This window comes from Muscardinus avellanarius, assembly GCF_963383645.1.
Source record: "Muscardinus avellanarius genome assembly, chromosome: 4".
Classification (NCBI taxonomy): Eukaryota; Metazoa; Chordata; class Mammalia; order Rodentia; family Gliridae; genus Muscardinus; species Muscardinus avellanarius.
The window spans coordinates 156,518,669-156,531,211 of record NC_137789.1 but is presented as its reverse complement, the minus strand read 5'-3'; the positions used below and the strand labels follow the sequence as shown (position 1 = coordinate 156,531,211).

Sequence of the window (12,543 nt, the reverse complement as noted above, 5' to 3'; positions counted from 1 at the left end):
CCAGGGTAGAAGAGGAAGGGTGTTTTCAGCATCCGGAGTGGGATAGTTGGAGGAGCCCAGACACAGGGGGAAATTCAGGGAAGTGCAGGTTGCCCTGTTTATGGAGGGCTCTAGCTAAAGCTTGGCTTTCAGAGATCCTCCTTTGCCACACCATTCTCTCATTTGCCAAATATTTGCCATGCCCCCACTGTGAGTGTAAGACTGCCTTAATGCCCCAACTCTGTGACACACTTCCCACAGTCTGTGTGCTCTTGCTCAGCCCTGGCATGCAGTCAGGATGTGACCCCACCCCGAGGTCCTCTGAGGAAGCATGGATCCCGGGCAGACACTGTCCTGGAGCAGAGGTGACTTCCTCAGCCAGGCCCCTGGCCAGCCAGATGCACCAGGATGAGAGCATTCTAATGCCTGGTACAGTGCTTGGCCAGAATCTACTTTTCCTGGTTTGGAAAAGAAGACTTAATGCCGAGAAAGCATTTGCAGGCTCTCATTTCCCGACCCATCAGTGAACGCCCGGGGACCTGGGCTGTGTTTACGCTGGGGTCATCCAAGGCCTCCTGGGAAGCACAGTAACTCAGAGCTCTGGAACCCATTGAGTCCCTGCCTGACTGATGGCCGTGCCACTCACCCTGGTGACCCGGCCCACTGGTTGAGTCACGCAGAACTCCCCGGTCATATCCAGGATGTCTGTTACTCAGGCCCCAGAGCTGGCTATGCAAACACTGACCGGATGAAGCCCTTCCTTCCAATGAACTGTTCCCTTCTGAAATGGGCTTTTCTCCACCCAGCATTATATTTCAATAAAGTCATCCTGCTTCCAAATCTTTCTGCAAATGAAACGATAGAAAATTCAAAACATATGCCTGCAATTTTTAACTGGCAAAGCAGTCCCCTTGCAGAATGCTGTTGGAGTTTTTGTTCATTTACTTATTTTTCAAATTGTTATTATTGATAATGCTGATAATCTTCCCGTTGGCTAGAAGTTTAATTTTTTCCCCCTCACTGATCTGCTCCCACCAATCTTACATCTCAAGACTTTTTATGTCAAGGACAGAAATGTTATCCGCAGTTCAAACAGGATAGCTTGCATCCAGCTCTTTTTATCCAGTTTAGTCTTAATATCCACAAAGATTTTCTGTCACTGTGACATGACCTTTATTCTTGCTGAAATGCAGCTGGATATTTCTCTTTAAGCAGCAAATTTACTTTGGCCAGTGTTGTTCGTCTGAACTGCTGGCAAGATGACTGAGAACACTACTTGGCAATTAATCTTACAGATGCGTGATAACCATGTGCCCAAAGCCACAGGCAGTTTGCCTTGGGGAAGTCCTGAAACATGTTAGCGTTATCTATTTCTTCACTCACCAGAACCTAGTGTCATTTGATTTACGTGGTGTGAGTCGGCTGGATCATTTTTTATGGGCTGGTAAATAGCCTGTGTTTATCTGCAAGGCTGGCTTAAATGAGCCTGGTTTACTGAAACCCACCTGGGGTTGTGCATTTACTAATCACCTAAGAGTGCTGGTGGCTACAGATGGAAAGAAAAGATATTTTTGGCCAAGATGGGTATTGTTTAGGAGTCAGGAAAGTCTGCCTTTTGTCTCATCGTGTAGGACAGAAATGATAAAATCTGTTCATTTGGACTCCATTTCTGATCAATGCAAAGGGCATCTTGCAGAAAAGGGACAGGGAAAGCAAGACAGCCTCCCCTATGCTCAAAGAAATGGCTTTGTCTGTGGATATTAGAGACAGGGGTCGAGGAAATGAGCCACGGAGGGAGAGAGGAGCTGATCTGACTGAACTGAAGAGGCACATTTGCATAACGGGATCATTTTAAGTAAGAGATTAGGATGAATAATTGTAAGCTTCATTGAAATGCTGTCGTATTTCCTTCAAAAGACATAATGACATTGGGAACTTCCAAACTACAATTACAAATATAAGTTACTTTACTCCGAAGATAAAACTGGTAATTAAAATCTATCACTTCCGACATAATTATAAAATACAGTGTGATATCAAAACTACCCCGAAAGGCTAAATTTTATCTCTTAGTAATGGCAAAACATCTAAAATGTTCCATTATTCAGAACTCAAAGGCATGAAATTGATAAAATGTGAAAACGATAAGAAAACTCCTTCCAAAAGATAGTTCTGAAATCTCTTTGATAAGACTTGGAGACACATTTAAGAGAAGCAACTTGGAACCCAAATGTGTACCTTTGTAACAGCTTACAAGTGGACACAAGTCATTTATACTTTTAAAATTACTCATCATTCTGGCTCTAATAGAAATGTCAGCTGGTAGCTAGCACACGGCAGGAGAAACACCCTGAGAGACCCTTCCTCACAATCCTGAGCGCTATGGGGTCTGGAGAGGCAAGCCTCTCAGAAGGCTGTCCAAGGGTCGGTGCACTCATGTCCATTTCCTTTAATGTTTCCTTTTTTGTTGTTGTTTTTTGGGTTTTTTTTTTTTTTGGTGGTACTGGGATTCCTGGAAGCCCTTCTACCTCCAGGCTACACTCCCAGACCTATTTTTACATTTTTATTTGGAAACAGGGTCTCCCAAGCCAGCGCGCGCGGCTGGCTTCAAACCTGTAATGCTTCCTTTTGATGCTAGAGCTGCATCTGCTCCTAAGGGCAGCACCCAACCCTCTTTTGATTCCCTGCTTATAAGTTTTCTTATCTTTCTTAAACTTTGAAGACATGATGAGTTCTCCTTCCAGGAAGTAAAGTATCTGTTTTTTCATGACCTCACATAAGATAGCACAGCAATACTTTACATGATGTCAGTAAATAAGTGAAAACCCAGAGTCTCAGAAAAGATAACCAGGGAGAGGGTCTTCATTTGCCCCAAGTGCTTTGTCTACACCATGCAGAATACCCTCCTCTGAGAGGCCCCTGGCCTTCCCCTACTCCTTCCTGGGCACTGCCCTGCTTGGCACAGGCCTGAGACACCATTCCAACCTCAAGGGACTTCGCAGCCAGGCAGGAGGAGCCTCGGAGCATCCCAAAAGGCCAGTACAAGCATGGTAACCACAGGAGAGGTAAGCTCTGCAGGAGGAAGGAGAGAAGGGAAGGCCAAGCCCAGCTTCTGTGAAAAGGAAGAGACAGCAGAGGCCATAAAGGACACCACAGCCCTGGACCCTCAACCACAGCCCAAGTTCCAGAGAGGACACTCAATGGCCTGGCTTTGGCCATGTGCTCACCATTGATGCAATCACATAACACATGGGCTGAGCACTCTGATTGGGCAAAATGGAATCTTCATTCACTCATCTCTGGCATAGGGTAGGAAATTTAGCTCCCCATGATAGCCCATGTTCCTTTGTTCTTAGAAGGAAAGATAGAGGAGAGGTGTTAGACACAACCATCAAACCAGCCCATCTCTGCCACAGCACAACTCACCATCATAAACCCTGGCTGTTGCTCCAAGCCTTTAGAGAAAACCCCTCCAGCTGCACAGGTTCTCCTATAAACAGGGATCACACACCAGGAAGGCTGTGGCCAGTATGAGGAGATCTAGCTGGGAGCTCGCTGGCCCCAGGAAGTGGCCCAGCACCCTGCAGGAACCATCCTGTGAACTGGCCTAGTCTTAACTACTTGTATCCTTATAAGTTTGATTCATTTTCAACCCCTTGGCCTTTAAACCTCCATGTTTCCCACGGGGACTTCCATGACAACCTGGAGAGCCCAAGGTAGAAAACACTAGACCACTGGATGAGAATGAGCACCACTCACAGGCTCTGCTCCATCCCCTCCCGCCTCCCTGCCCTCCCTCCCACTCAACTAAAATGACAGCAGGTTCAGAGTGTTGACATCTGAGCATTGCCAGTCCCTAAGCACCGGAGGATGAAGAATTAAAAGACCTATCCATCCAGGTTGGCCATGAGTTCCCATGGTAACACATTTTCCTGCATTATATAGAGAAAAGAATACAGAGTTTATGACAGGGTTGAGGTATGAGCCTGGTCTTTGCTTCCACAGAGAGATGAATTCTATCCCCACTTTATCCAGCTGATGGAATCATGACCTGCCTCTCATCCAAATGTCAGTTTTCTTTGCCACATCGCTGTAATCCATTGACAAGGACGGGTCCTGGCCACACATTACCTGTGGTATGGCATCTCCTCCCTCATGTTTTTGGTGACAGCTCAAGAGAATAAGTCTCTTAGAGACTATTATTTTTTTCCTGGGAAAGACAGAAAGCTAACTTAAGATCTTGTTTTGTTCAAGCCACTGGACAAATTAACCCCAGAGTGAAATGAATTTTATTGGCCAAGCTCCACCAAGTTTTGATACTTTAGGAACTGACTTCTCTCCCAGAAGTTTCCAAGTCATCCTATTCAGAATTTATTTCTTTTACCAAATTAATAGAGTTTCAGTGTGAAGGCATATAACAGTCTCCCGCTTCTGTCCACTGCCCCCTCTCAGACTGAAATTCTCTGGGGTGTGCTCAGACGCAGGGGTATATCATCCAATTTGGCCAACCCCTGAGATGTGAGCACAGAGCAGCTGTCTTCATGGCCTGCCAAGTTCTCCTTTGGAAAAGAACGTAGTGGACATGGAGCCCAGTCCAGGAGCAGGTGGAGCCCAAGGGCGTGTGTTGTGAAGAGGAAGGAAAGGCAGAGCCAGCTATCTATGGCCAACCAACTGGGTGCGGAGATCACCGTTTTGGGCTTTCAATCCATGAGTCCAGCCCACCTTTGCCATTTATATTGTGGTCTTCAGCAAGCTGCTAAAACGCTGAATAGCAGTGTTAAAATCTGTGAAGTGAGGCTAAGTAGACATTACGGGGTGTCACAAGGGTCTAAGATACTGAACGCTGTGCCCGGTGCGGTGCCTAGCAGTTGGGTGCCCAACAGATTCATTCCTTAAAGACTGGTTGTATGGTAAAGTGAAGAGAGAAAAACAGGGAGGATGATCCTTGTTCCCAGTGGAACAGAGGAGTCTACTCAAGTGTGTTTACAGAGGCGTCGACTCAAATGTCTTGCCCAGTGGCATTCAGAACCTACTTAATAAGACAAGGTTCGAGAGGCCCAGCCCAGAGCAGCCTGGAAGGATGTCTAGAATGAGCCAGGACTCGGGGGAGCCTCACTCATGGGAAAGAGCAAGGGAGAGCTGGGTGCAGGGAACCCCGGAGGGAGGCGCTCTTTTAACATACGAGATTTTCATGAGCTCGTCGTCTTGCCTGGAACCCGCTATTTCAAAGAGTGCAAAACCCCAGGTTCCTGAGGAGATTCTCTTCTCTTATCTCCACTTCCCAAGGCCACACACAGTCTTCACTGAGCCTCATCTCGTTTGTGAGTCCAGGAGAGAAGTGATAATAGTGAGAGCGACAGAATGCATTTGGCATCAAAAGAGCATCGTGTACAGGGTAGGAGGGCACCAACTCCACGTGGCCCCAGTCTCACAGGAGCTCCTGGCCTTCAAGAAGGATGAAGCCATTTCCTCCCCCTTCGTGGGCAGCAGCAGCTCCTCGTGTCTCATAGGCCTGGATCTGGAGCCACATGGGCCGTCGGTGGATTTATTCTTTTCTCTATCACTAAGGCCCAGTGCAGGGCCAACAGGGTGAAGCCTCTCTACCCAGTCTCTGGTGGGAAGATCTCGGCCCCTCTTCTGACAGCCCTGCCCCTGACAGCTATACAAAGTTAAGCTGCTTGTCTTAACCTGTTATACCTCAGGATTCTTTTGTCCAGAAAATGGGATGTGACCCACCTTCTTGTAGGACTGAGTAGTGGACCAGCATGTCTTAAAAAAAAACAGCTCTGCTTTTGCACATGCACATGTGCTCTCTCGCCCTCTCTCTCTCTCTCTCTCTCTCTCTCTCTCTCTCTCGCCCTCTCCCTCTCTCCCTCTCTCCCTCTCTCCCTCTCTCCTGGACTTCAGACAAAAGTATTTATTGGCTTGTTTCCTATCTCTCCTTGCAATGTTCAAGTAAGCAGTGTTACCAACTGGGTCACCACTCTACTCCTGGTGCCTAGAAGATTATAAATGCTGAATAAATACCTGGGTATAGTTGAACTCTGCAACACAGTGGATGGATAGAAGGGAGGGAGGAGATAAGGAAAGAAAGTACGATGGATGACTGGAAAGGAATCAGGGTCAGACCAGCAAACCATAAACACACGGGTCCCTGCAAAGCTCAAGCAACCATTGCACGGCCTGCATTCTGGGTGCCAGGGTTTCCAGAACTTGGATCAAAGCACTTGGATTTCAAGCACTTGGATCAAAGGTACTGTCAAATAGGACTAATGGAAGTTCAGAGTACAGGTGCTTCACTGAGACTTACCATTCCCATCTCTCCCTCTCCAAGAGTGAGCTTTGATACCTGGGCTTTGCCATGAGTTGGGCTGGGAAGAGTGCAAGGTATCGACACCCCAGTCTTCCACCCGCCAGAAGAACGTGGACGAAGTAGAGGGCAGAATGTGGGTGAATTGGATGTATACAAGGCAGAGGCTGAGGATGTCAGGAGTAACGCCCACTGGAAGCAAAGAAGAAGTGACTCCATATAATTAAGGGAATGCAAGAGTGAGGAGCCAGAGGCCCCATCTTTTCCATGGCAGAGAATTGTGTCTAGTTGGGCCTAGTGTCCCTCAAGAAGAAGTTTGCGAAGGCCCCTCTAAAGTGGCTTTTGAGAGATAAAGAACAAGCCAGGCATGGTGGCACACATTGTAATCCCAGTACTTGGGAGGCTGAGACAGGAGGGTCATGGGTTCACAGCCACCCTCAGCTATTTAGTGAGGCCCACCACAATTTAGTGAGAACCTGTTTCAAAGTAAAGAATAAAAAATAAGGCTGATGGTATAGCTCAGAGGTAAAATGCCCCTAGGTTTCATCCCTAGCACCCCCCCCCAAAAAAAAGAGAAAAAATAAAGTAGGAAAGTGAGATATGTGGACTGGGGCAGCTCAGGGCCAGGATCCACAGCTGGGGATGCTGCTCACTGCATGGGGGGAGGGGCGGGGCATTAGGCTGTGCCTGTTTCAGCTTTTAAATGAGATGAAATCTTGTCTGCAAGCAGCTGATGAGAGGAGACAGGCACAGGCCGAAGAACAGTGCATACATTTGGGGAGAAGAGGCGCTTTGCCCAGCCTCTGATTGGAAATGAAATTTTGTTCTCACCTTAGAAGGCAAATGGAACCTCCAGGAGTTGGTGGGGAAAAGGGCAGGGGGCAGATACGGTTCTAGGACCCTGGCAGTCAGAAGTCCTGGTGGTTAGAAGTGACAGGAGCAGATGTGACCAAAGAGGACCATCATGGGAGAGAAGGGAGCCACGCCCACACCACAGGACACAGGCTGTTCTGGAGCTGTGCCAGGCTTTCCTGACATCCTCATAGTCTTCAGCAAATAGCACTATGCCCAGGATTCAGCCGCCCGAAGTGTTGACACTACAGGCCTTAGTTCTATGCTTACTCTTCCCCCGGCTGAAAGATCTGCTCAAAGAGGCCGCTTGTGAGCTCTCCGGCTGCAGTGACCCTTTCTGCTGGGGAATGTCACGTGCGTGTGTTGACTATCAGGGTTTATGACTCCATGGCCTCGGAGCACATTCTCTGCCTTGCAAAATAGGCACTAATTGAAGCCAGCACTTGCTCTCACAGGGAACCTTGGGGACCGAAAGCACTGCACATGACTGCCACATTGCTCATCTGTCCTTTTTTTGTTCCTTCCCCAAGTTACTCATCATTATTCTTTGGAGCCTGACTTGGCCTCATTTTCACACCGGAATTGTGTGGGATGCTGCTAAAGAGAGCAGTCTTCCCCTTCTCTGCAGCCAGCTCTTTCCTGCTCTGGATCAGATCTGGCTGCATAGCCCGGCCACAGCTCCTGAGAGGCTGTACATGCCCTGAGCCCTGGACAGCAGACCTCCAGAAGAGTGGGCTAGGAAACATCCGTTTCTGCATGAGCTGGGTTGGGAGAGCCCTTGACACTCAGGTATTCCACCCGCCAGCTCCCAGCCTGACTCAGCCAAGATGTTGGTGCCATTTCCCGGAACACAAAACCCATCTCCCCTTAACTCCAAAACCCGATGCCCACACTCCAAAGAAAGCCAAACTGATGCTCTCAGCTTGTGTTGCAGGTGCTAAACCCGCCCCTGGGATCTGCTTTGAGAAAGTCAACTCTGCAGGGGATCCTTACGGCAACTGCGGCAAAAACTCCAAGAGCTCCTTCGCCAAATGCGAGATGAGGTATGGAATCTGCGCGTCCTGTCGATGGCATGGCTGTGCCTTCTCGTGTGACTTAAGGCTGGTTCCAAACTGCTCCTCTTTGGGGTTGTTTCTTCTTCCAGAGATGCTAAGTGTGGGAAAATCCAGTGTCAAGGAGGTGCCAGCCGACCAGTCATTGGTACCAATGCCGTTTCCATAGAAACCAATATCCCACTGCAAGAAGGAGGTCGAATTCTGTGCCGGGGGACCCATGTGTACCTGGGTGATGACATGCCGGACCCAGGCCTCGTGCTTACGGGGACAAAGTGTGCAGATGGAAAAGTAAGACCCAATTCTCACTTGCACTATGCATGTAAGTCTGGAACGGGGCCCATTGGTAGATGGCCCATCCAAAGACTGGGCTGTGGAGTTGCTTCACCTCTCTAAAATTCCACGTTACAAGTGTGGTGGCTCACACTTGTAATCCCAGCATTTGAAAGGCTGAGACAGGAGGATCGTGGTCCACAGACAGTGTCAGCTACTTAGTGAGGCTTAGAGCAGACCCTGTGCAACCCAGTGAGGCCCTGTTTCAAAACAAAGAATAGGAAATAGGGCTGGGGCTGTAACTTGGAGGTAGAATGCCCCTGGGCTCCATTCCTAGTACCACAAAAATAAATAATAAGTAAATAAATAATTAATTAAATATTCACTTCTTAGAATGTGGTCTTTGGACTCAGGTTATTTGGACCGAGAAGAAAAAGTTAGTAAATCCCAGATCCCAGTCTGACCATTGAGATGCAGATCTGAGGAAGACCTGTTTGTCTTTTTGGCCCTTTGGTGCGAATACAGGTTATTTCAACACCCTGAGTGTCATGAGAATTTCCAGCCCAGAAATGACCCGGGAAGAAAACGCAGTAGCATCGCATGTTGCTTTGGGAAATGTAGTTTGGTTTGGGGTGCAGAATTCTTGGGGATGATCTCTTCTGGGCAGAATGGGAAGTCAGGTATATTTTCTGAGACCCTTGAGAGAGAAGAGTAGGAGAGGGGAAGAGAGAGGACCCCATGAGAGTCAAAGGGGAATCCTTTCAGAGAACAGGGAAAACATAGCCAGCAATATTTTAAGATTTTAAAATAAGGTAAAAAATTTTTAATTGAAGCTTTGATGTTCTGCCACATTGGTTTTTAGCCACACTTTCTCATCAAACTAAATGATAGCAGATTAATAAAATGTTTTAGGAAAAAGATGAATCAGCTCTCAATGCTTTTTAGGTTGCATCCTCAGAGGGATTGTGAAATCACTCACTCAGCCGGAGGTGGCAGAGAAAGAAAGATGGATATAGTTTGTTCTCTTTACAGAAGCAGGAAGGCGGGCTGCCCTGCACTCGTGCCCTGGGCTACCACATGCCCCGTGCCCCAGAGGCTGCTTTCTGGAGGAAACCGGATGGGGCCGGAAGCACGTTACAGGCTCTCGTGTCTCCTTAAACATTAGCTTCTGTCCAGTTCTTGACATTACAGTGACGCCCATCCTTAAACTACAGTCTGGATGGGCAGGACCAGGTGCATCTGGGCGCAGAAAGTCCAAGGGCTCCACTTACCTTCAAGCCCATCTTTGCCTGGCCTGGGTTAGGAGGCAGCAGAACCTACGTGCTGCGCTTCCAACTGGGTCCTGCTCCACTGGGTACAATCTAGGACCCGTCTTCCTTCCTCCCTCCCTCCCTTCCTCCTTCTCTCCCTCCCTCCCTTCCTTCCTTATTTCTCTTTTTCTTCCTTCCTTTCTTCTTTCTCCTTTTTCTTTCTTCTCCTCTCTCTCTTTCTCCTTCTCTCTCTCTCTCCCTCCCTCCCTCCGTCCCTCCCTCTCTCTCTCCCTTCCTCTCTCTCTCTCTCTCTCTCTCTCTCTCTCTCTCTCTCTATACTGGGGGTTGAACCTGAGAGCATTCTACGTCTGAGCTACAGCCCCAGCTCTTTTTTATTTTTTACTTTTGAAACAGGGTCTCACTAAGTTGCCAAGGTGGCTAAGTCTTTGAAGCTGGCCTCCAACCTGTGATGCCCCCTTCTGGGCCTCCCAAGCACTGGGATTATAGACATGGCCACCATGCCTGGCTCGGGACACTTTCTTTATTGTTTGAGATGTGAACGTTTTTAGCAAGCCTCCCACTAGCCTCTCAAGCTGCATGGGTTGGTGCTTTCTTCAAAGAGCACACACCCGCCTTCATGAGCTGTTGGGCTCAGATGGTGACCTTCCCATGGGAAGGTTCTGCTTCGTTACGATGCGCCTGCATTCTACACATTAGACTCTCCTCCCCGAGACTCCGCTAATGTGTAACATCTTACAGGGAGAAGGGGCCTGAGCCTTGGAGTCTGGAGTGTGTCTCGCATGTTTTAAATGAGGCTGCACTTTGTCAACCACTCAGTGTCATTCGGCAAATCCTGCCTCTGTAAGGGCTTGGCAAACACAGGGGCCTGCTTCCTTGGCTGCGCCCTGCCGTTGATGGTTTGTGTCACTGATGATACTGCCTGTCAGTTGTATTTTGAAAAAGTGCCCATATTTCAATATCTCCTTTCAGAGATTCTTGGTTCCTGGGTTTTTGGAGTCTGAGAGTCTATACAGGCCCCAGGGTCAGGACTAATCCATCTTGCGTTTTTATATATACTGGGAATTGAAACCCTGGGGCCTTCTATCTCTGAGCTACATCCCCAGCTCTCTTTCTACCTATTTATTTGGTTTTGGGGAGTTTTGTGTTGATTGTTTTTCTTTTTTTTTTTTTTGCACTTCTGGGGATGGAACCCGGGGGCATTCTACCTCCGAACTATACTATTAGCCTTATTTCTTATTCTTTATTTTGAACCAAGGTCTCACAAAGTTGCAGAGACCTTACTTAGTACCCGAGGCTATCTACGAAAAATCTTCCTGTCTCAGCCTCCCAAATACTGGGATTACAAATGTGCACCAACATGCCCGGCTACCTATTTGTTTTTTAGACTGTATCTAGCTAAGTTGCTAAAGGTCTTGCTAAGGTGCTGAAGCTAGTCTCAAACCTGTAATCCTCCTGTCCTAGCCTCCCAAGTACTGTAATTATAGTCATGTACCACACCAGGCATCTATCATATATACTTTTCCTTTTTTCTTTTTCTTTCTTTCTTTTTTTTTTTTTTTTTTTTTTTTTTTTTTTTTTTTTGCAGTACAGGGGATTGAACCCAGGGGCATTCTACCTCCAAACTATACCTCCAGCCCTATTTTTTATTCTTTATTTTAAAACAGGGTCTCACTAAGTTGCAGAGGGCCTAAGTAGCTGAGGATGACTTAGAAACCTGTGATCCTCCTGTCTCAGCCTCCCAAGTACTGGTATTACAAGCATGCGCCACCATGCCCAGCTTCTCCTATATTTTTTGATGGAGAAAAAGTGCCATGATACACACCTTTCATTGCAAGCCCTTAACAAAAACCATGAGGATACCAGTCATAATTTCAGGACCCACCAAAACCATTTTAAATGCCATAAAGTTTAAGACAATTTTATAGTGTTCGTGTTGGACTTAGCCGGGCCAAGTGCTGAATTGGGAGCCAGACAGCAGGAACAGGTTTGAGTCCGAGGGAAGACGCGTTGCTGTTACTGACGCATTGCTGTTACTGCCTGCGTATTAACGAGAAGAGCCTTTGCCAAGCCTCCTTTGCTTCCTTCTTTAATACACAGGCGGGGGGGGGGGGGGGGGGGGGGCAGGAGTCCTGAGGTATTTGCTGTGCTTCCTCCTCCCACAGATCTGCATCAATCGTCGGTGTCAAAACATCAGTGTGCTCGGAGTCCATGAATGTGCGCTGCAGTGCCACGGCCGGGGGGTAAGTGGGCCCAGCTGCCCTCCTCTAGCAAGAAATCACCCCTTTAGAAAGGTTCTTACAACCTGTAACTTTGTAACAACATGGCAGTCAGTGTCCTCTCCATATTTCCTTCTAAAGACATTCATTTTCTTTGACCTTTACGTAGCGCAAGAAATGTCATCTTCATTTAACAAAGCAAATCAGATTGAGCAGTCATTATCTTTTAAATTAGCATTCTATGCTTTTAAGAATTTTGTCATCTTCAAAGTAATTTTGCGGCTAACCTTGCTCCGTGACGCGCTTCACATTAGCATTTTAAACGGGCCATCCCTGTTGCTACCATCATTCTGAGGATGTGTCAGGACCAAAATTCTTCCAGAAGGAATTAAAACGAAGACAAGAGGCCACAGAACCGCATGTTCTTGGAACCCCTTACCATGGGTTTCCACTGCAATGGGCTGTTATTTTAGCTCAGAGGAGCTTTAGGGGAGAAAAACGACTCTAATTGTTTAAAATGTAATTTATTGTTCCTGATGGGCTAAATTATTTCCAGTGGAATCATATTAATCTTGATTACCCATGCCCGT

The 12,543-nt window shown here is 47.5% G+C and overlaps 1 protein-coding gene across 1 annotated transcript in view; it reads left to right on the top strand.

Moving 5' to 3' along the window:
• ADAM12 (ADAM metallopeptidase domain 12) overlaps positions 1-12,543 on the top strand; it is a gene marked incomplete at both ends in the record, with an annotated part of 329,128 nt that overhangs the window by 281,385 nt on the left and 35,200 nt on the right. Inside the window, 3 exons of the mRNA XM_080694881.1 lie at positions 8,076-8,184; positions 8,286-8,484; positions 11,900-11,977. Coding sequence (XP_080551007.1) covers positions 8,076-8,184; positions 8,286-8,484; positions 11,900-11,977 — 386 coding nt within the window. The remainder of the gene's footprint in view (positions 1-8,075; positions 8,185-8,285; positions 8,485-11,899; positions 11,978-12,543) is intronic.